The sequence below is a fragment of the Phascolarctos cinereus genome, unplaced genomic scaffold, assembly GCF_003287225.1.
Source record: "Phascolarctos cinereus isolate Bilbo 61053 unplaced genomic scaffold, phaCin_HiC Scaffold_4;HRSCAF=312, whole genome shotgun sequence".
NCBI lineage: Eukaryota > Metazoa > Chordata > Mammalia > Diprotodontia > Phascolarctidae > Phascolarctos > Phascolarctos cinereus.
This window is the reverse complement of record NW_027555847.1, coordinates 463590308-463612928: the sequence shown is the minus strand read 5'-3', so window position 1 is coordinate 463612928 and position 22621 is coordinate 463590308. Positions and strand designations below refer to the sequence as shown.

Below are 22621 nucleotides of genomic sequence, written 5' to 3'. Positions count from 1 at the left end.
GGTAAGTTGGTTGCTGAATACATGGCTCTCACCTATATATTCTAGCTCACCAAAGATAGGAGTAGACATTAGGATGGCCCTTGATGGGTAAACCTCGTTTGTAATTGTTTAGAGATTATCATGAGTATTTTCCTAAATAATTTAACAGTCTGTGGTCTATTTTAATGGCCATAGTTTCTCTTTACCTTCTGAATTTGGAGTTGGTAGGGGGTACTCTTCTATTCCTGCTCTTTCACAAACCAAAATGAAAGAAAATTAGAAGATGGTATAACTAACTGCAAAGGTGATATGAAAACTTCATCTACCAATCTTTTTTTCAATCGCAATAAGTTAGGGGTTCTTACCACCGGTTCCTCAGACTGATTTTCTAAGGATAGATTTCAGAGGGTCCATGAATTTGGATGGGAAAAAAGAGCCACACCCTTATTTCTATACAATTTGTTTCCTTTGTAAGCTTATGCATTTTGTTTTATGCATTAATAAACATTTTGTGGAGTCCATAGGCTTCACCAGAACATCAAAGGAATCTATGACACACATAAAAAAAACTGACCCCTGCAACAGATGATGCTTTTAAAGGAATGTGGACATGTTGAGATATGCATGTTGTTGTTTTTTTCCCCACTCTTAAGGCTTCAATGATTGCTTTTGCTAGATCAGTAACATGTAATCCCTGAACTCTTTTCTCCTCCCCACATCACCATTTCCAAATACAAACAGGATGTGTGCACCTTTATGCACCCTAAATTTGATGTGTCCCAATTTGAGCTTATTGGTTGTTCTCCTAAACCTGCTCTTCCTCCTTTTGACTAACCCCTTCTTTTCATGATACCACAGAGTACAACATGTCCCTCTCTTTCACTTCTCATGCCAATAAGCTACCAAATCATGTGTATTATTTGTGTATTTGTATGATCTCCTATCTCTCATTTCTTATTCATCTTCTTTCCCCTATATTAACGTTGCTACCATCCTAGTACAGATTGTCATTACCCCTCAACTCTCTGATTACCATAGACTGCTTAGAGATCTTTCCATCTTCGTCTTTTGACCCCTTCATTTCATATTTTATACTGCTGCCATATTAATCTTATACGTAGATTTTGTCATGTCACTTCTCACAACTCTTCAATGGCTTTCCTTGCTCTCTGTCCAGCAATATTCGTATTCCTCATCCTGGCATTCAAGGAACCCCACCTCCCCTACAATCTGACACGAACCTATCTTTCCATTTTTATTTTATTACAAAATCCCACAAGTCTCTACCCTGGGTCCTCTTAATTTTCTCCCTCTATATGCTGTTTCACTTGGTGATCTCATAAGCTCCCCATATTTAATTATCATCTCTATGCTGATGATTCTTAAATTCATTTATCCAACCTTAACCTTTCTGTTCACCTCCATTCTCATGTCTTCATCTTCCTATTGGACAGCTCCACTTGGATGTCCTTTAGGTATCTTAAACATGACATGTCCAAAATTGAATTCATTATCTTTCCTTCCCAAATGTTCTCCTCTTTCTAAGTTCTCAAAGACTGTCAAGAGTACTAACATCTTCCCAGTCACATGGCCTCTCCACCTAGTATTATCCTTGACTCTTTACTCTTCTTATATCTAATCAGTTCAGAGTCTTGCATTTTTTACCTTCTTACATCTCTCACATGTCATCTTCTGTCTTTTGACACTGCCACTACCCACGTGCAGGCTGTCTTCACCACCTCACCTAGACTATTGTAATAGCCTTCGAACTGGTCTTCCTGCTTCAAGGCTCTCAGATTCCTAATCTCTCTATTACTTGGTAGAGAAATTGATTTTCTTTATATGCAGATGTGATCATGTCACCACCTCTCCATCAAATGAACTTTAATGGCTCTTTCTCTCCATCAGGATCAAATATGTTTTAAAGCCCTCTATAACCTGATTCCTTCTTCTTACTCCTTACTCCCTGACCTAGTGCACTTTCAGATTCAATGGCACTGGCTTCCTTGCTATTCCAGAACTAGACAATCCATCATCTGACCCCAGATATTTTTGCTTGTGGTCTCATGCCTGGAACTCTCTCCCTTTTCATTTTTTCCATGCTTCCCTGGCTTCCTTCAAGTCTCAGTTAAAATCCCACCTTCAAAAGGAAGCCTTTCCCCATTCTTCTTACTTCCAGTGCCTTTCTTTTGTTACCTTTAATTTATCCTGTAGATAGCTTATTCTTTGTATGTCTCTTCCTCAACTCCCTTAGAACTGTAAGCTCCTAAAGGGCAAGATTACCTTTTACTTTTCTTTGTTTTCCCAGAACTTAGAACAGTACCTGGCACATAGTAGGTGTGTGCTTAATACATTTTCATTGGCTTTGAGTATAGTTACCCTAATATAATCCAACTAGTCTCTTCCTTATAATAAATTTTTGACCTCACCTATTTTTCCAGGTGGTTTTAGTTCATTGTTTGTATTTTGATGGACCAATTCAACAGGCTGCCAATCCAAATGCATGTTATTGTCTGGGAAATAGCTGTTTTTAATCTGTGTTTTTTTTTTCTGTGTGAAATATTGGGTCAATTTCTTTTGAGTAGTTGTGGATTTTATTGGAGATACCCTAAGGAATAGTGGAGATTGATGCAATCAGTTTGTTGTAATCTATAAACAACATTGACCAGACCTCATCACTGCTGAGGGAATTCCTTTTCCATCTGGACTCTGAGAAGGTCATCCTCCATAAGAAGGTCATCCTCCATAAGAAGGTCATCCTCCAAGACCTAACAAATTTCTTCTTATTTTATGCCTCATTGGATAACCATGCAACCATTTAGTAAAGTTATCTCGATGGTTGGGTGTTGGAGGTTGTGTCTTGTATGACCCTACCTTGTGGTAGGAAAGTCATTGAGTCTTTTCCATGTTCAAGGCATTAGACCCTATAAAAATGGCAGTCTTCTTTTCTTTGTACCTTCTACACAGTTTTGTAACTGAGGATGTAGTAGGATGTAGAAAATTATTTGTGAAAGCTTGACTATTCCCTTCTCATATATTCATGAAGGATACTCTTAATAAATGTTTATAACATTCTGACGAAAGATTATAGAGATGAGAAAGTAGGCAGATAGTTCAATTATTGCTGATGAACTCTTGATAACCTTTATTTTTAGTAACATTATTATCCAGGATTATTTCTCAGTGTTTTCTTTCTTTTCTCTTGTGCAATTTTCTAAAAATTGATTTCTCAGTGATTTCAAAATTATGTTGCCTCCAGCAGGATATCTATCTCCTGTATCTGTATGGTGTATTTGGTCTATTTCAGGCCTTTTTCCTAACTTCATTTTCTTGAGAACTATTTCAAAATCCTCATATAGCCATACTATAGGGCAATGAGGTATATTGTGGTCCTATTGCTGTTGATAATGAGAATAGATCACTGTCATGATGCTATCCATTGTGTTCAATTTTCTGTCTACTTAGGATTCTCTTTCATGATTTACTTAGAAACATCTTTGAGAAGATTTGACCCACATAGGGCTCAAACCAGGCTTTCTGCAAATTTGTTTTATCTTTCCCTGATATTCATTTTCTTCTGAGGAGACCCTGCTTGTAATCTTCTGTCACCATTTTCTGTATTGTTTAGCAAATTAGCTCATACTTTAGAATGGTGTTGCCTTTGAATACCATGTTTCTCTTCTTGGCAAAGAAATTAATTGTTTTGGGGTTAAGATAGTTTCTCAATTCTAGCTTTCCATTATAATGACTAATTTACCACAGTTAATTAAGAAGCAATGATAGAGTCATTGGGTTTGCCATTATCCATTTTCTATTTCTCAGCACTCAACAATTTCTTTGAAAAGCCAATTTGAAGCTAGTATAATTGCATGTACTTTCTTCTCATATTTCTCCTATGTCAATTTAGGAAAGTTCTTTTGAGGGAGCAGAGAAAAGGATGGAAAAGTAACACAAAATTTTGGTGGAATTGCCTTTATCATGTAGACAAAGCAAAAAAAAATCACTTCTTGGGACATTTGATCATCTTAAGATAGCCAGTACTTATGATAAGGCATCTAGGTAGTATAGTGGATAGACTTCTGGACTTGGAGTCAAGAAAACTGAGGTTAAATCCTTCTTCAGATATTTACTGCCCCTGTGACTCCAGGCAAGTGACTTAATTTCTTTCTTTCTTTCTTTCTTTCTTTCTTTCTTTCTTTCTTTCTTTCTTTCTTTCTTTCTTTCTTTCTTTCTTTCTTTCTTTCTTTCTCTCTCTCTCTCTCTCTCTCTCTCTCTCTCTCTCTCTCTCTCTCTCTTTCTTTCTTTCTTTCTTTCTTTCTTTCGCAGTGGAGTTAAGTGACTTGCCCAGGGTCACACAGCTAGTAAGTGTTATATGTCTGAGGTCACATTTGAACTCAGGTCCTCCTGAATCCAGGGCCAGTGCTCTATCCATTGCGCCACCTAGCTGCCCCTTAAGTGACTTAATTTCTCAAGCCCCAGTTTCTTCATCTCTAAAATGAGATGGTGGACTTCTTGGTTTCTAATGTCCCACTTGTAAATGTATCATCCTGTAGCCATCATATTTAGTTTTTAAAGCCCTTCACGATCTGGCCCCAGGCTACTTTTTCAAAATCTGTATACATTGCTCCCCTTTGCATACTCTTCAATCTAGCTAAACTAGCCTTCTTGCCATGCCTTGTACACAACCCTCCATGTCCCATCTCCATGTCTTTTTACTAGCTACCCCTCATGCCTTGAAAGTACTCCTACATCACTTCTACTTCTTAGAATCCCTTTTTTCTTTCAAAATTTTGCTCAGATGACACCTCTGTAAAGCCCTTTTTGATCTTATCTGCTAATGTTTCTCAAGAATATTTTGCTTGCATTTAGTTTGTTAATATTTTACATGAGCTTATTTATACATACATAGAATGTAGCCTTCTTTACAGCACAATTTCACTTTTGTCTGTGTATAACTACTGCCTAATACATAGTAGATGCTTAATGAAAATTCTTGTTGATTAATGAATTCAAGAGACTTATAAATCAGTCAAGAGAATGGAACTAACAGTTGGGTCTGTTGTTCTATGGTAGTTGGTCACTGGCTTGAAGATCAAGAGGGCAAAAAATTCTAGAGGAATGAACCTATAAATGAACTGACCAGTGGGCCTACTCTTTATAGGAAGAGAAAAGAAATAAGAGCATGATTGATAAATTGGAGAAACATGGAGGATTTGAGGGCTTAGAGCTCATGATGAGGATGGAAAGCCGGAAGAGTAGGTGGAAGAGGTGAAGGGCACATGATTATATTAGGAAAGGGAAAAGACCTAAAACCTGGGTAGAAATATTGAGTAAATGGCAAAATATATGATGTGGTCATGTTTTTGAATGGCTGGAATAGAGATAGATTTCATTGGAGTTGAAAATCTTAAGGGATTTTTAGGCCATGATATAAGAAAGTTGAAGCTATTGAGATTGGACCATTGTGATGTCTATTCCAACTCCAAGTATATTTTACCTGTGGAGCATTTTCATGTTTAAGGGCCAGAGCTAATCATGTTTTAGCTCTAGTTCATCTTTTTGTGTTCATATCTATAATTGTGGTATGTAGAATGCTAGTGCATTCTAGAAGAAAGAAATCCCTTCTAGCACTAGCTCTATTATCATGTGTTCTTTAACCTTAATGCTTGCACTCATTCTTTTACATATCAGGGAATTTTACCTCACATCAAAACTATTGCCATTTTTCAAGACCGGGAATTGCATGCAGCATATTTTTATTTTCTGATTTATTCAGTTGATGAAAACAAGAGGATAGAGCCACAGAAATGTGTATATATTTGTCATGTTTAATAAATAACAGAGTTATCATCTTTAGCAGACAGTGTTGAAAAATTACATTTATTCTGTTTGGCTTTTTATCATACTGCAGCCTTCTGTCTTCAATAACATATTCTCCCAAATTGGAACATAAAACAGCTGAGTCTTTAATACCAACTGACAGTGACAATGAGAAGGGAGAAAGGAATGGAAAAAAGGTCTGTTTTAATGTAGCAGGAGATGAACAAGAAGATTCAGGGCATGACACTATCAGCAATAGGGATTCCTACAGGTAATTCATTAATTCTTTCACTTTGCATGAACCAACCCAAAACATCCAGATGTGATACTGTGCTCTCAGCAGTTTTTCCAAATAATAATTTGAAGTTGACAAGTCCTTACAGTGCAAAAGAAAATAGAGGGCTGAGGAATTTGGGCATTTAGAAAAGGAACCAGTCGACAAAATTCACATTCCAAAATCATTCCTTTGCTATAGTTATCTTATTCACTTTTGCAAAAGCAGTTTTGTTTTTCTTTTCTAGCTCATCAAGTTTGTGGGAGGGGTTGGTCTATAAATAAGCAGGATAATTTACATGTACAGTGTTAATATTTCAGGGTAAGATCAAGATTCATTACATTGCACAACCTGTCTTCAACTTAGTAGATAAATATTAACAAGTTGCCGGGTGTGGGGTGGTTTTAAGAGAGTTGCCCATGGATATGAAGCTAGCATGAGGGCCAAGATTCAAACCTAAAATCTTCCTGCCTGTAGTCATAGCTAAGTGATTTAGCTATTTAACTGAACCTTATTAGGGGCTAACTGGCATTAAAAAGAAAAACAGGGTTAAAGACTGCCCCCCAAACAGTGCAGAAGATAAGAGTTTACAATACAAATGTGTCACTCTTGGGGACTCTGAGTGAGCACCAGGGTGATGTTCTCACATCTCCTAATAAAAACTGATGTCATCAGTAGTTCTCTGTTCTTTAATTCTTGGTTAGATTAAATGGACTTTCTCTCCTGGATAGGTCATATATGAAATTATTTTCATATAAGCTCTAGGCACAGCAAAAATAGGAATTATAATTACCCTAATATGTGTGTATATATGCATGTATGTATATATCTACATATATTTATCTATAGATATATCTGTATCTGCATATCTATGAATGATTCAGAACAACATAGTCTTAATATTTATTGCCTGCACTAAATGGAAATTTAAAAAATTCCCACCATGCCCCTATCACACAGCAAGATTTGGAACAGACACATTTATCTACAAGCTGTTAAAAGAGTTGAGAGGCAGGGTTTGTCTGTTTGTTTTTAAGTCAATGGCAAATCACCATATTCTCAGTCCTAGCATTTACCCTACCAGAGCAGAATACTATAGAAATTAACTCTAAAGTTGGTTAGTGAGAAATTTCAAGTTTGGCTTTATTACACTATTTTAATAAGAGATTATCTTCTGAGTTTTATAGTTACTTTATAGTTTTTACCTTCTCCAATTGGAGCTGCATGTCATAAGGGAATCTGAATTATAGAGCCCTTTCAGAGAACAATTATTGCCTATAATGTGTATAGTAAAATGGCTTACATTTAACTGAGGTGCGAATGACATAGAAAGAGCCCAGAGGAGGAGACCTTGTTGAAATTCACCTTGCAGATGATCTTTGCTGTTTCTTCTTTGCAGTGACTGTAACAGCAATAGAAATTCCATTGCATCTTTCACTAGCATATGCAGTAGCCAGTGCAGTTCCTACTTTCACAGTGATGAGATGGACTCAGGTGAGTTCAGGGAAACTATCTACAGTTTATTTTGTCTTGCTATAGATATTATTAAGAGATTGTTTGGTTTTTATTCATTTCATCCTTTTTATCTGTCATAGTAGGCCATGAGAGTGTGTTATTTCACTCCAGTTTAATGTGCTCTGTGTTTTGGGAGTCTTTCAATACAACAAAGCCAATTTTTCTGACCCACGATGGAGGGTATAGATTAATAAGATCTGACACAGACTGATTAGTTTTAACCATATGCCCATTATGGCCTTCCTGATTTAACTATGAGGAATTGCAGGCAAGCAGGGAACTCAGATTCTCACGAACTGTAAATAACTAGGGAATACATTCTGAGATCACAGAAAAAGTCCAGAAATATGAGTGAAAGTGAAAAGGGAACAATCATTCATGCAAGTATTTTATCTTTTATATGTCAAGGATAAAGAAATTTTGCTAAACTCAGAACAGATTTTTTAAAATGACAATGCTAAACCAGCATCAGACAAATTCTGTTTGAAGGAAGTGTTACAATATGGCACTGCAGTGTAATGATAGCTCACACGTATAGAGAGTGCTAAGATATGCCAAGTTCCTTACACACATTATCTCATTTGATTCTTAACAAACCTGTGAGGTAGGTGCTATTGTTATCATTCTAATTTTACAGATGAGGAAACTGAGGCTCAGAGATGCTAACTTACTTCTTTAGGGTCATATAAGTAGGAAGTAGCTAAGATGAGATTTGAACTCACATCTTTTTGATGCTAAGTCCAGCCCTTTATCTACTGTAACAGTACTATCAAGCTCAAATAGAAAGCAAGGCCACTAAACCCTACTTCAGGATGCCTGGGGTTCGCATATTGACTTGGAAAACCACCTATTAATATTATCTGTGTTCTATTATGTTTTTGTTTATCTTTTTAAATACTTCCCAGTAACATTTTAATGTGGTTCAGGCAGCACTCTGCACTTTGGCTCATTGTGTTTGACACTTCTTTATAATACGCCAGACCACTTCTATGGCCTCTCATAATGTCCTTGACTGAACCAAACTTCAGTGTTCTAGGAATTATTTTGATTCCAGATTTTTTGAGAAAAGATGAGTCAATGAATTTTTAAGATTTATAAAGACAGGCAATATTTATTTTCCTATTAAAATGACTTATAAATATTTATAAATCAGATGTTTTTTGTCATTGTGGTGCTATTTGTAACCTACAGGTGATGAACTTCCCTTGAGCATTCGGATTTCTCATGATAAACAGGACAAGTTGCATGGCTGTTTAGAACATCTCTTTAGTCAGGTAAGACTGGCTGAAGCTTTTCATTAGCTTTTCAAAAAGCATAGTTTAAGTACTGCTTTGAAAGAAGAAATCTTTATTGAAATGTTATCTATTTCTTGGTGGGTTGTTCAGCATCCTTAGGGAAATGCTTTGGTTTTGAATTTTTATGACTCTCCTAACTTCCAAAAATGCAAGACCAGCTTGGTGCTCTTATAACTGCGTCACTTTGATGGTGACAACAACCACCAAAAATGGCTCAAGGTTTGTTGTTATTGTTTTAAGATCTGGTGGATTGTCACTAGCCATTCTTTTACAGTCCCACTCAGTATTCAACTATACAGTATGTCCTGTTACTGGGATAAGGGACAAGAATAGGAACTGGATTGGTGACTGAACTGTTTTCTTTTAAAGAACTCCCTATAATGAGGAAACTGTCTCTACCCATTCATCCCTCTCTTCCAACTTATAGAGAGTTGCCTAGGGCATTGAAGGAAGGAAAAAAGGAAGGAAAGAAGGAAGGAAGGAAGGAAGGAAGGAAGGAAGGAAGGAAGGAAGGAAGGAAGGAAGGAAGGAAGGAAGGAAAGAATGAAGGGAGGGAGAGAGGAAGGGCCCTATTATGTAGCAGGCACTATGCTAAGCACTTCATAATTATTAGGTCATTTACAACCACACTAGGAAGTAAGTGCTACCATTACGATTTTACAGTTGAGGAAATTGAGGCAAATAGATATTAAATGACTTGAGTAGGCTCATACAGCTAATGCCTGAGGCTGAATTTAAACTCAGATCTTCCCAATTCCAGGCCCAGCCCTCTATCTACTGTGATACCTAGCTGCTTCTTGAGGTAGAGATATTAAAACTGAAGGTGTAGAAAACATAGGAGGAGTCATCCATATTTATGCTGATAAAAGTTGAACTCCAGGCACTATGTTTATGATGTACCCCTCAGTTGCTACAGCCATTGCTACAGGAAATGGAAGATGGTTGGCTGGCAAAATGATTATAACTGCATATCTGCACCTTCTAACTTGCCACATCCTCTCCTCTGATTCTATGACAGAAAAACAACTACTGGCTCCTGTTCAGTGGTGGAGAATTTAGTCCTTTATGTATATAGAGTGTGAGCATGCATGTATGCAAACACACACAGGCACACACATCTTTGATTTCAATATTATAAGGTGCTCTCACCTGAGGAAAGTAACAATGAAAGGCACAACTCTTCTACAACTGATGATCTTGGAGAGCACAAAGTCAGTGTCAAAAGCAAAATCTGATCCTAGGTCTTCATCATTCCTAAGTCATCACTCTATCTACCAGGATGCATTGCCTTTCTATTAGGTGTATGTTCAAATACGGGAAGAAAAAGCATTTAAAAATACTCTTAACTTTAAAGTTTGTTTTGTATGCCCTTATTCTCAGACGCTTCTCTGGAATTCATATGAATGCTCCAGAATAGTGAACAATTATGGTTTTTTCCCTAGTAATTTCAGCTTTAGGGAATATAGTAAAATGCAAACACAGAACTGGTTTTGGGATTTCATAGTACTCAGAAACCTCTAATATTGACAGGTGGACTCAATTACCAATCTTCTTAAAGGGCCTGCTGTAATGAGAGTCTTTGAACAGACCAAGTACTTCACACCAGGTCGAGGATTACAAGGTAACATTTTAAAATAACTACTAATAGTTGGGGACAGATAGAAGACATGTATGTGAAAATAAGGAATAATCGATTTCCAATTCTAGGAAAATCTTGTTCTAAGTTTTTATTTTTTTTTAAATTCTTGTTGCCTCAGTTTCATGATTCATTCACTATTGATTCTTTGAAAAAATGCAAGTTTTCTTAACCTGTTACAAAACTTTACAATGTACAATGGAATTAAAAGTGTATGTGATTAAAAAGAACTTTTCTATCTAACCTTCAGTACTTTCATAAAAGTAAGACTAGGTTCTGTTGTTACAATATGACTTTTTATAGTTGGTATCTTCTATAAAATGGCATCAGAAACAAGTGTGATAAAAATGTGTTGGGAGGTAGTTGTAGAGATTAAAGGAATAACTCAGAAGTCTGTAGGATTACAGTCTGTCTTTGAGAAGGTTAAAACTCAAGAAATATTTTCTGTCTTTATTTAGAGTTTCAACAGGAAATGGAACCTAAGCTAAGCTGTCCAAAAAGGCTTCGGCTTCACATCAAACAAGACCCTTGGAATCTTCCCAGCAGTGTCCGGAATCTTGCACAGAATATCAGAAGATTTGTTGAAGGTCAGGATGAAAAGTAAAGGAAAAAAATGTGTAATTTTAGTAAAGATAACTTTCAGTCCTCCTATCAAATCCCAAACCTTTTTATTTTTTACAAGTTAACTTTTTATGGAGTAACATATACCAGTGGAGCAGGATTAGGGGATGAAAAAATCACTCTGGAGAGGAAGAAAAGAGAAAATAGGAATCTCAGAAACTTGTAATTTTAGCATCTAGTCAATAGAAGTTTATGAAGTTACTCCTTGAATAACTTAAGGGACTTGTGAGAAAATGATAGGGAGAGAAAATGATATTAAGTAGTATGAAACAATCTGGGGGAAAGAAAATGGGGCCTTTAAAAAAATAAAGCTAATACTTATTGAATAAGCTTCATTTTATGGAACTTTTTTTTTTTTAGGCAGTTGGGGTTAAGTGACTTGCCCAGGGTCACACAGCTAGTAAGTGTCAATTGTTTCATCTCAGGTCAGATTTGAACTCAGGTCCTCCTGACTTCAGGGTGGGTGCTCTATCCACTGCACCACCTAGCTGCCCCAATGTTATAGAACATCTTAAGAGACAGTTATTACATCTGCATTTACACGGAAACCAAAAACAAGAAGATAGTTTGATTTAACTTACAGCTACTTGCACTTTATTATTTGGTGAAGTTGACTTTTATGTTCCACAGCACTTCTATGATCAAACTATTTGATTTATTTATTTGTTTGTTTGTTTGTTTGTTTATGTTTTAGGCAATTGGGGTTAAGTGACTTGCCCAGGGCCACGAAGTTAGTTAAGTGTCAAGTGTGTGGTCTGAGACCGGATTTGAACTCAGGTCCTCCTGACTTCAGGGCTGGTGTTCTATCCACTGTGCCACCTAGCTGCCCCAAAACTATTCAATTTAACACTGCAAAAGAAATTGTGAACTTCCTTTAAAAAATAAACTTGAAAAAAAGACAGTTTTGTTTGGGAACATAGCATGACTTGGAATGTAAAAGTTTTAGACAACCTCACTTAACTTTCATCACTAATAATTGAAGGTCAGAGTCAATAAGATCTCACAAGTTTTAAGAATCACTTATGATACAGCTAATAGAATTAATTAAAATTTTGAAACATTATCTACTTTTAGTCAACTAATTAGGTAACATACTTATCATCCAATAAATACATTTGCAGAAGTCTAATTTAGAGGGAAAACCCACTAATGAAAATACGAATTTGTCTTTTAAATTTTATGTCTATTACTTAATCTTTTTTGTGATCTGTGATCTTTAGTCATTCATGTTTAACTTACATTTCATGAATAATTAGAATTTAACAGGCACTTAATATGAATTCATGAAGTAGAATCCTAGTGGATGTTTTTTTTTTCACCGTAACTTGAAGAAGAACATGGATAGGATGGGAAGGAATAAAGTATGGGTAGGATCATGTTGCTTGGTTGGCTGTTGGGTTATAACCTGAGCATCTTGTAGGATTTCACATTTTCAGTGATTTAGATTAAATTTATGGTAAACTTCTTGAGGGCAGGGACTATTAACATTTCTGTCTCTATATTCCTAGTGCCTGACACATATTTAGGCATGCAATAAATGTTAAGTGATAAAATGGAATTAATTGAATTTTTGAGCAACTCCCTCTGCTCCTTGTCAAATAAAAATACTCTATTTGACTGGATCTTAACATGTCACCCATTTATGAACCAAAGAAAATCTAAGATTTCTCCACTAAAAGTGGAAATTAGGTGAGAGATGGAGATTTAACTCTTTGATTTATCTGCATATTTATATATATATATATATATATATGTGTGTATGTATATATATATATATATATATGTGTGTGTGTGTGTGTGTGTGTGTATATATATACCATAAATATAGTGGCTTAGATTATGAGGACTGTGTTAGGTAGAGATGAGCTCTACTCCTGGTACAGCATGAAGAAGCAGTAACATCCTTTTTTTCTTGGTCACCTGCATTGCTCTACTCTATTTTTATTTTGAAGGTGAAAGGACAAAGGCACTTTTTACACATTTGGAAAAGCATTCTTAGCTCACTGAATTGATAGATTCAATAACAAGAAAACCTGACTTCAGAGGGGAAAAATAATAGCATAAAAGTAGGTAAAAAGTGTTTTAAAATGCAATTTAGTTTGGCCCACTGAGACATTTCTTCACTTTCTAGGCAACGAATGTGAATTTTACAGTGTAGCATAAAATTGTAATTTATGCCTTTGAAAGCTGCAATGTACTTTGTACTCATGATCTTTGAGTTTTAAATTTTTAAACCATCATATCTTTAAGTCACAGGAAAACTATAGTAGAAACAAAGACATTATCCTCACTTCTTTTATTTTTGGAGAACCTAGTAATTTTTGCCAATGTAAACTTTTATAATGTAAGGTTAAAAGCATAATCTGTGGTTTTAGGAATTTTGCTTTCTATCTTTTGTTTCATTTTCTTCATTTATACCTCATAGGTTATATGAGTATAGGCATGTATAATAATTGGTCTCTTATGTGCCTGAAGACCCATAAAGAAATGGGGTGGGAGGTGAGGAAATTCAGCGTACGTAGTGAGAGTGCTGCTGAGACAATTGTAACAAATTAAACACCTTTTGGAAATGTTTTTGCTTGGGATACTAGACTTTAAACTTGTGTCACTTACTGTGAGGGAAATCCAGCTTCAGATACTTACTGGCTCTGTGACTCTGTTCTGTCCAGAAACTCTTAGGGTCTTCTCCTCCCAGATTGATTGTTTTGTGAAGGCAAACTACTCCATCTTTTGACTCAATTCTTACCTAGCCTTTAATCACTGAATGGGTGTTGCCTCAGATAAACTAAGACCAGGGAAAGACCATAGCTTACAAAAGGCCAGCATCTCCCACTGCATCTTGACCTATATCTAGCCACTGGACTCTGATGACCCTGGTGGAGAGAGTGAGGCTGATGACTTTGCACAAGCCCTGCCTCACTTAAATCAGATTCACTTGCGAGTCAAAATATCACCCTTCTGATGTCATTTGGTTCTCTTTGAGAACAAAGGATGAACAATAACAACTTATTGTGAGGATCAAGTTGATGTATTAACCCATATAAATACTTATAAATAGAAGGATTATCATCCAAGTAATTAGTTCATTTTCAAAATCCTGCTTTCACTAATTTTCACAGTTGACAAATTACAGTTTCTGTAATGCCCTCTGAATTGACAATTTTTTCATAGGATAGGGAAGGAGAACAATAACATGACTCTGTTAGAATTTGTTACTTGTTTGTGGTCCTAGTCTCAATTGAATTCTGTTAATGAAATATTAATTTTACCATATTCGGCTAAAGATTGCCTCCTTCTGACTTCTCAGATCATCTCCTTATGAGAGAATGATTTTAATCCATTATTAATATTAGAGATCAGCACTAGATCCTTGAATTTTTCTAGCATAGAAAATTCTCTCTGTCAGTGCACCCTCTATATAACTTAAAACAGTTGCCCTAGCACAGTAGTGTCAAAATCAAATACAAATGGTGTCTGCTATCCCTGTAGGCCATATCTTGACTTAGAAAATCACATATTAGTATTACCTATGTTTCTTGTCCTTTTTATTTAGTTTGTTAAATACTTTCCAGCTACATTTTAATCTGGTTCAGGCTAGATGTGGAAGAGTTCTGGGGCACATATGGCCTGTAGGCTGCGTGTTTGACCCCTCTACCCAGAGCACAAGTGAGATTATGGGATTTGCATAAGGTAACATCCAGTATCTGTCAAAAATAGGATGTGAACCCGGGCCTTTGTGACTCTTAAGGCCAGCTTCCAGTTCAATATGACATGCAGCCTTCTGTGGCATGACGACATTGTGCTGGGAGTTAATGAACCTGAGTTCTAATACTAAGTTGTCTCTTAAATAGCTGTGTGACTTCAGATCTCTGTTTCTTCATTTGTAATATGAGAGAATTGGATTAGACAAGTAGTTTGTAACATGTGAGCCATGGACCCCTTGATGTCTTAGTATGATTGCAAAGGGTCCATGAATCCATATGTTCACCAAGGATCTTCATTTTGATCTTGATTCCATTCCAACACAATACATAGCTCAGCTTGGTAGAATAAATAAGCAAACATATTTAAAATGAATAGTTTTTCAAGTGCCTGTTATTAATAAAATACTAATTTGTTTTAAATTGTTATTAAATTCATAGTAAGTTTTTGTCATATATTTTCTCAACTACTACTATAGGAGTCTAATAAATTGCTTCACATTAAAAAGGTTTTTTTTTATCAAAAAGGTTGGAAACAATTAGATCAGTTGATATAGTAGATGCTATTTAAATGAATTGCTATTATTCTTCAAGGTCTAAAACTCTGTAAGTATCTTATTCTAATATAATTCTAATTAATTGTGTTTTCTTCCAAATAGAGGTGAAGAGTAGAATACTTCTGGCTCTTCTTGAATATACAGGTAATTTTTAATTTGTGATATGTTTATTGTTTTCAGTAGAAATGGCATGTCCACAAAGCAAATAATGTTGCCGTGTGAGGTTTACAGATTTGGTTACAATATAGTCCCTATACTTGTCCTTAATGTAGAAACTATAATATATACTAAATACTATTTTTCTCTATCTGTTAAAAAAAAGTTCACAGACAAGTACATATACCAAAGTTATATATAAGTATGTCAGAGATCTGTGATTTTATCATTGTGAGGACTCCCTTCTACCTACAGATAAAATAATCTATCCATAATTTATAGTTTTGGAGAGTTGTTTGAGGTTCCAAGAGGTTAGTCATAGTCAATTAGCTAGTAAGTATAAAAGGCAGGATTAGAATCCAGGTCTTTAAAGTCCAGAACTTTCAACTGTTATACCATGGTGCCTCCCACCCAATATATAAGGTCCCAAATTTATGCTTTACCATAACATAAAATGATTTGTTTATGTGCTATAAAGTTGAGTAGACCAACTTCGTTTTCCTCATGATAAAACATTTTCCAGAAGCTCAGCAAATAATAAGTGAACAAATGTTATTTGAGGATAATGTCACTAAGAGAAGATTTAAGTATTTGGTCACACTATAAATAAGAAATGACAATGTGAAGCTATGAAATTATCAACCACCTTTTTTCTTAATATAAATAACATAATATAAATACCTAATATAAATAATACCCTGGCCTCAAGAGTATGACATGTCAAATACATACTACTAAAATAGAATTAAAAATAAAATGTGTTAGTCTATTACATATAGTTTTTTGTCCATTAATTTCTGAATGACTGCATGCACAGCAGTCATTTGACCATGATTCTGACATGCTTACACTTCCTGTTTTTTATTGTGTTGTTTCTGTCAGCCCTTGATCTCATATCTACATTTTCTCTTGTGTTGTACATAAAACAAATGTAAGTATAATTCAGTTCAGTGGATGCATATACAGACATCATGATATTCATAATAAGACCTTGTTCATATGACATGGCTTGGATCTTGTAAATAATATTCAGATTTGGGTTGCATTCTGCATCTTTTCTCTGACATGTTCTTCTCCCATCTCCATCCAGCCATTCCCTCACTTCTATCTTAGATAGACAGAATTACCTATATTTCTTGGAGAACCCTGATTTGGCATCTTACTAATGATTCCATTTAATTTACCTCAGTAAACTCAGTTTCTATGGGCAGACCATAATGGAAAAACCAACATGCTGAGAATTAAAAGGCCTGAGTTTTAGTCCAACCTGTACCACCTGTGTGGTAACCATCTTACCTTTGGGCAAGCTCCTTCGAGTCAGGGATTGTTTTTGCCTTTTTTTTTGTATCCCTTAACATATTGATTATAACATAGTAAACCTTAGTAAATGCTTGTCAACTTATTGACTTGAATTCTTCCTGGGCTTGAATTTCTGCATCTGTAGCATGAGGATTTTGGCCTAAAGAATCTCTGATGTCCTTCTATGACTATCATTCTGTGATACTACTATGTACAAAACATTGTGTGAGGCTCTAGGAAGATATAAAGACAAAGAAATGTCCACTACCACTAAAGTGCTTATCATTGAGTAAGAAAAATTAGGTTATATACACAAATACCTACCCTTCAAAAACACCATCTTGAGAGAAGCATAAAGTACTATGTTAATACGTAGGGTGGAAAAATTGTTCTGGAAACAAAGAGTAATTCAGTTTGGGTAGAATGCTTAGTGCATGAGAGGGAGTAGGCAATGAGGCAAAAAAAAAACCCCTGAAAAAGGAGGTTGTAATTTTTCAGTTATGTCTGACTCTTTGTGACCCCATTTGAGGTTTTCTTGGCAGTGATACTGAAGTGGTTTGCCATTTCCTTCTCTAGCTCATTTCATAGATGAGGAAGCTCAGGTAAACAGGGTTAAGTAACTTGCCCATGGTCAAAAAACTGGTAAGTGTCTGAAGATGGATTTTAATTCAGAAAGATGAATCTTCCTGATTTCAGGCCTGGTACTCTGTCCACCACATAGCTGCCCCAAGAAGTAGATTAGTAGCAGATTATGGAAGGCCAGGCTGAGGGATCCAGGCCATCAAGTGTTTAGAATGGATGAATTACATGATCCAGTCCAACCATGAGGAATATTAATATTTTGGTAGTAGTATGGATTGCAGGGAGGAGAGGAAAACTTCTTAGAAAGCTACTAGGAAAAGCACAAGGTATTACGTTAAGGACATGTGTTGGTTTGGTTATAGGGAGAAGGAAAGGAAGAGTTTGACAGGAGAGAAATCATGGACATAGAAGGGAAAGGAATTGGAAACTCTTTGGATGGGTGGAAGGTGAAGGGGGAAAAAAAGAATCAAAGATGACACTGAGGTTTCAAGAGTGAATGACTTCAAGAGTGCTAAAGAAAGTAGAGGGAAAATAAGGATTTGGGGGAAAACGTCAATTTCTATAGCTTTACATGGAAGCAGAATGTCTACTGATATTCAGCAAACAATCTGGAAACATGCACAGGTTTGTGAACATATTTTGGGAGCTCCAGATTGAGAGTGTGGCCATAATTTGGTAAGGTCTCTTGATCTGTGTTATTTTTAGTATTATTCTAAGATTTCTGTTTGTTTATTTATTTATTTTAATGAGGTAATTGGGATTAAGTGACTTGCCCAGAGTCATACAGCTGGGAAGTATTATGTGTCTGAGGTCACATTTGAACTCAAGTCCTCCTGACTCCAGGGCCAGTGCTCTGTTCACTGCGCCACCTAGCTGCCCCTTCAGTATTATTCCAGTTCCTTAAAATAGTTAGAAATATCAGTATTGGTTGAGAGGAAGATCGTGGGAGAGTTAGAGAAAAGGAATATATTAATGAAGTCATCTTTCTGGTGGTGATTGTAAGTTGGAATCTTAAAAGGAAACGTTTTCTTTCTCTACTGTTCAGAAAAGTCACTGCACTTGCGCATCAAGCAGGGGCAATAAAGTTTCAGTCTTTCTCTATTTTCATTAATTTTGAAGGGAAAAGTGTCTCTGTCACCCTTAAAAGTAGAAGATTAATGATGGAAACTAGGTTGAAAGTGATTGAGGAGTTAGTTGGTAGAGAAGAATTCACATCAGGTCTTGATTATTCTTTCAAGACACTGGTCAGTAAAAGGTCAAAAAGAGATGAGAAGTACCTCAAAAGGAAAAAAAAGATTAAGTGAGGTTGTTATAAGGTATGGATACATGAGCACATTTAAGTAGAAGGAAAAAGAGTCATTGGCATTGAGAAATTAACAGTATTTGAGAAAGGGAGATTGATCCTGGAGAATGTCAAAGGTGTTGGGATTTAGAGCACAAGTAGATGAGGTAGTCTTGGTGATATATAAGGATACCTTTTTCTCTGAGGCAGGGGTGGAGAAGATGACATTGAAGATTAATGAAAGTTTTGAAATTTAAAAGGGAAAATTTTAATCTCCATAAGGTAGGACATTTTCTAAATGTATGTTGGAATGTTACGGGGAATGACTGTAGGATAGTTGGAGAAGAGTTACAAAGAGAGGAGTGTTTTCTGTATCACCATAACTATTAAAACATCAATAGTAGTAAATAAAATGCCAGTTTTTTTAAATTGGCAGAAGTCTACAGAATAAGTAGCTTCAGACAAGATGTAAATGCTGAAGTGTAGCTGAAATCTTCAATAAGCACAAAAGCCATTTTTTTTGAGTGTACATGAAAAACTGTCCCTCTGCAGAAACACTAAACAAATTGTCATATAAAATAAGTTTATGTTTTTTTTAAAAAAAACTTTATTGGAAACAGAAAGCAGATGCCATAATTCTTGCTGTATTTTTAATTGTGAAGCATGGCTCTGGTAAATCATAACTGTAAATTGCAAATAGCTGTGTAACTGATCAGGAAGACCTTGGAATTTATAATAGAACATGGAAGGTCTGGTTTCTATTCTTCATTCTGTTTTTCACTCATTCGGTGATATTAGGCCAATTTTCCCTTCATGATTGCTTTTTTCACCAACAGGAGATTAGAACAATAATTCTTGTTTTTCTCATATAAATGAGATGGCAATTTCTGCTACATTTCTATTAAAGGGAGTAGTGCTATGTGTTGATTTGTACAAGGAAGGATTTCTGGTCTGTGGTTGGCAAGGAGATTTCTCCTTAACATGTAGTGCTTTTAATTAGTAGCCTGTAGCTCAGTATTTATGATGTAATAATTCAACCAGTTAAATGTTCAAGGACCCATAGGCACCTTTCAGGCTTCATAGTCAGAGAGGTTACCTCCTTTTTAAAAGAGGAACATTGCCATGGGAAACTATCTGTTCATTGAAATTTATTAAGCATGTTCAAGGAAATGGAGACATCATTTGAATAACCACTTAGGTCATATTACTGTGGGTAAAAGAGTCAGTTATAAGCATAATTAGGTATTAGATAGATTCCACCAAGTGTTAATTATGGCACCTAAAAGATTGATAACCAGTTTCGAATAGATCTTTTAATTTGGTTTACAGTTAAGATGGAAGATAGTAGCAAAGACTAAAAGGATGAAGACTTCACCTCTATTAAAAAGAAGAGAGAAAAGCATTTTCTTTTTAATAACAATTCAGAGATAGACTCTTTCAAGCCAAGCAAAGTTACCAACTGTTTTGACTTGGTATTTACCCATGTTCAGAAAAGAACAAGACTTCTCTTGCCATGAATCTTGTGCTTGTCCTATCTATATTATCATATCTTTCCTTCCTATTAGCTGTGTAATTAGGAAATTAAATTAAGAAAACAATGATTAAATTACTTAAGCTTTTAGGTAGAAATACTCCAGTAACTTCCTCAAACTTTAAACTCACCTGGATAACATTAGACACCATTGCTTCAAAAATGTGGCCAAAGAGAAGGAATGTTTGTAGATGCAGCCCAGGCACTGTTGTACCTGACAGCTGTTGAGATCACTTGGTTAGAAATTGAGATTTTTTTAAAAAGTTGATAATGAACCTATAGATAACATTATTTTTAGGTTTCATAGTGGGTTTTAGAGAATACCAAATTTTAAAGATAAAATGAAAATTCACAAAGATTCAGTGGGAAAATTTTACTTACTTATTTGATAATGGTACCCTTAACATCTTGGATACAAAATATAAGACTCCTGAACTTTTCTCTTAACCAAATTAAATATTAGGCTTTGGGAAAAAAATCAGAGGAATGGCATAATGCATCCTCATCCCAGTACTTAGAAATTAAATATTTTCATCAATAAAATAGAACAACACTGAATAAGAGCCACATTTATTTGTATGACTTATGCCAACTTTGAACTAGCTCCCTGTTCCTTCTTCCCAAAAGATTTTAAGAGCCCCAACATAAACAAAACAAAACAAAAAAAAACCTGCACCTTGGTGAGCAAATGTTAACTTTGTTATTTAGTCCAGGGCCAAACAGGTTTGTTTTTTTTTCCCTCATGCTTCAGAGTTCATAATATTTTTTCCTCTGTAATTGAAGAAACGGAGTAGTTTCCTTGCATGGTCAAGAGCTCAAATGACCTAGGTCATCTTTTCCCTGGAACAACATGGAGCCCTAGGTGAACTACTTAGTGATTAACCCTTTACCTGGAATAGGTGAGGCTCAGGTCCAGACAAAAGGCTCTACTACCTCATTTTCTAAACTAATTGTAATAGAAGATGTTAGTTAATGAAAATTGATCTCTGTTGAGGCATATACATTCTTGCTATACTACAAAGAAGAGGAAAACAGTGCTGGAAAAGTATGACTTGACTTAAATGTGAAAACCTACATGTACTGGATGCAATTTGATAAATTCAATAGTATAAAAAGATTATAAGAGAAATGAGGGTTATTAATGCCTCAGATATTTCCCCTATTTAAATTATGTATTAATATCTTATATTACTATTAAATAATTCTCCTAAATTAACACCTGTGGCACTGTTTTACATTTGAGAGTTGTACTTGATATTGCTGTGGTTAAATAAATCCTCCAAAAGCAAATTCAAGAGTACTGAACAAGGAAAAAAACAGTCTTATGGAAGATTAACATTTCATAGAATGTTAGAGCTAGAAGGGATCTTGCTGATCATTTAATCTCATTCTCTCATTTTATAAGTAATGAAACTGAGGCTTGGAGGGTCAAAATGACTATCCCAAGCCTAGACAACAAACTAGAATTTTTGGAACTAGAATTCTTGTTTTCTGGGAACTACTGTTTCTGAAATAAATCTTGGTCTGTCTTTGAAAGTGATTTAACAGTAACAACATAGTTATAATATGCAAATATTGTTTAATCATTTCTTAAAATTGAGTTTTAGCTCCACTGTTTTATAACAGAACGTTGCTAAAGGCAATATTTCAAAGGAGAGCATTTTTTCTTTCTTTATCTTAACATTAAGACTATCTCATTTGTTGAAAAGAAAACTAATAGCAAATTATTAATGGGAGTGCTTAATTAGGTCAAATTATCAACCAGTGGTCTCTTTCAAAGTTGTTTGTTATGTTTTTTTGGATCACAGATAGTGAGCTACAGCTCCGAAGAGACATGGTTTTCTGCCAAAGTCTAGTGGCCACAGTCTGTGCTTTTTCTGAGCAATTAATGGCTGCTTTAAATCAGATGTTTGACAACAGCAAAGAGAATGAGATGGAGACTTGGGAAGCCAGTAGACGGTGGCTGGACCAGATTGCCAATGCTGGGGTACTTTTTCACTTTCAGTCGCTGCTCTCACCCAACTTGGTAAGCCACCACTGAAGCCCTCTTTCTTTCCCTATAAATTTTTGTGGGTTGTAATATATGTGTTATTTATGTTATTAGATATATTTATATATTCTTTATAATTTCACTTCTTTAGTATATTAGCTGCTGATCAACTAATTTTAATCAATTCCATTCACCACACTCACATTAAACACCTATTATGTGCAGAGCATAATACTTGACTTTGGGGAAGATAAACTTTATATTAGATACATTCAACACATTCTCTGATCCCATGGAACTTACAGCTTAGTAGAATAATATGACATATACACAAATGATTTATTTAAAATGATTTTTGGTTGAGCAGGCAATCATGGATTCAT

At 35.4% G+C, this 22621-nt stretch overlaps 1 protein-coding gene across 1 annotated transcript in view; it reads left to right on the top strand.

The window, feature by feature from the left end:
* The window catches only part of PREX2 (phosphatidylinositol-3,4,5-trisphosphate dependent Rac exchange factor 2), a 382998-nt gene that overhangs the window by 241387 nt on the left and 118990 nt on the right, over positions 1 to 22621 (top strand). Inside the window, exons 26-32 of the mRNA XM_021002117.2 lie at positions 5891 to 6070; positions 7473 to 7567; positions 8780 to 8862; positions 10414 to 10504; positions 10978 to 11106; positions 15501 to 15542; positions 22057 to 22274. Coding sequence (XP_020857776.1) covers positions 5891 to 6070; positions 7473 to 7567; positions 8780 to 8862; positions 10414 to 10504; positions 10978 to 11106; positions 15501 to 15542; positions 22057 to 22274 — 838 coding nt within the window. The remainder of the gene's footprint in view (positions 1 to 5890; positions 6071 to 7472; positions 7568 to 8779; positions 8863 to 10413; positions 10505 to 10977; positions 11107 to 15500; positions 15543 to 22056; positions 22275 to 22621) is intronic.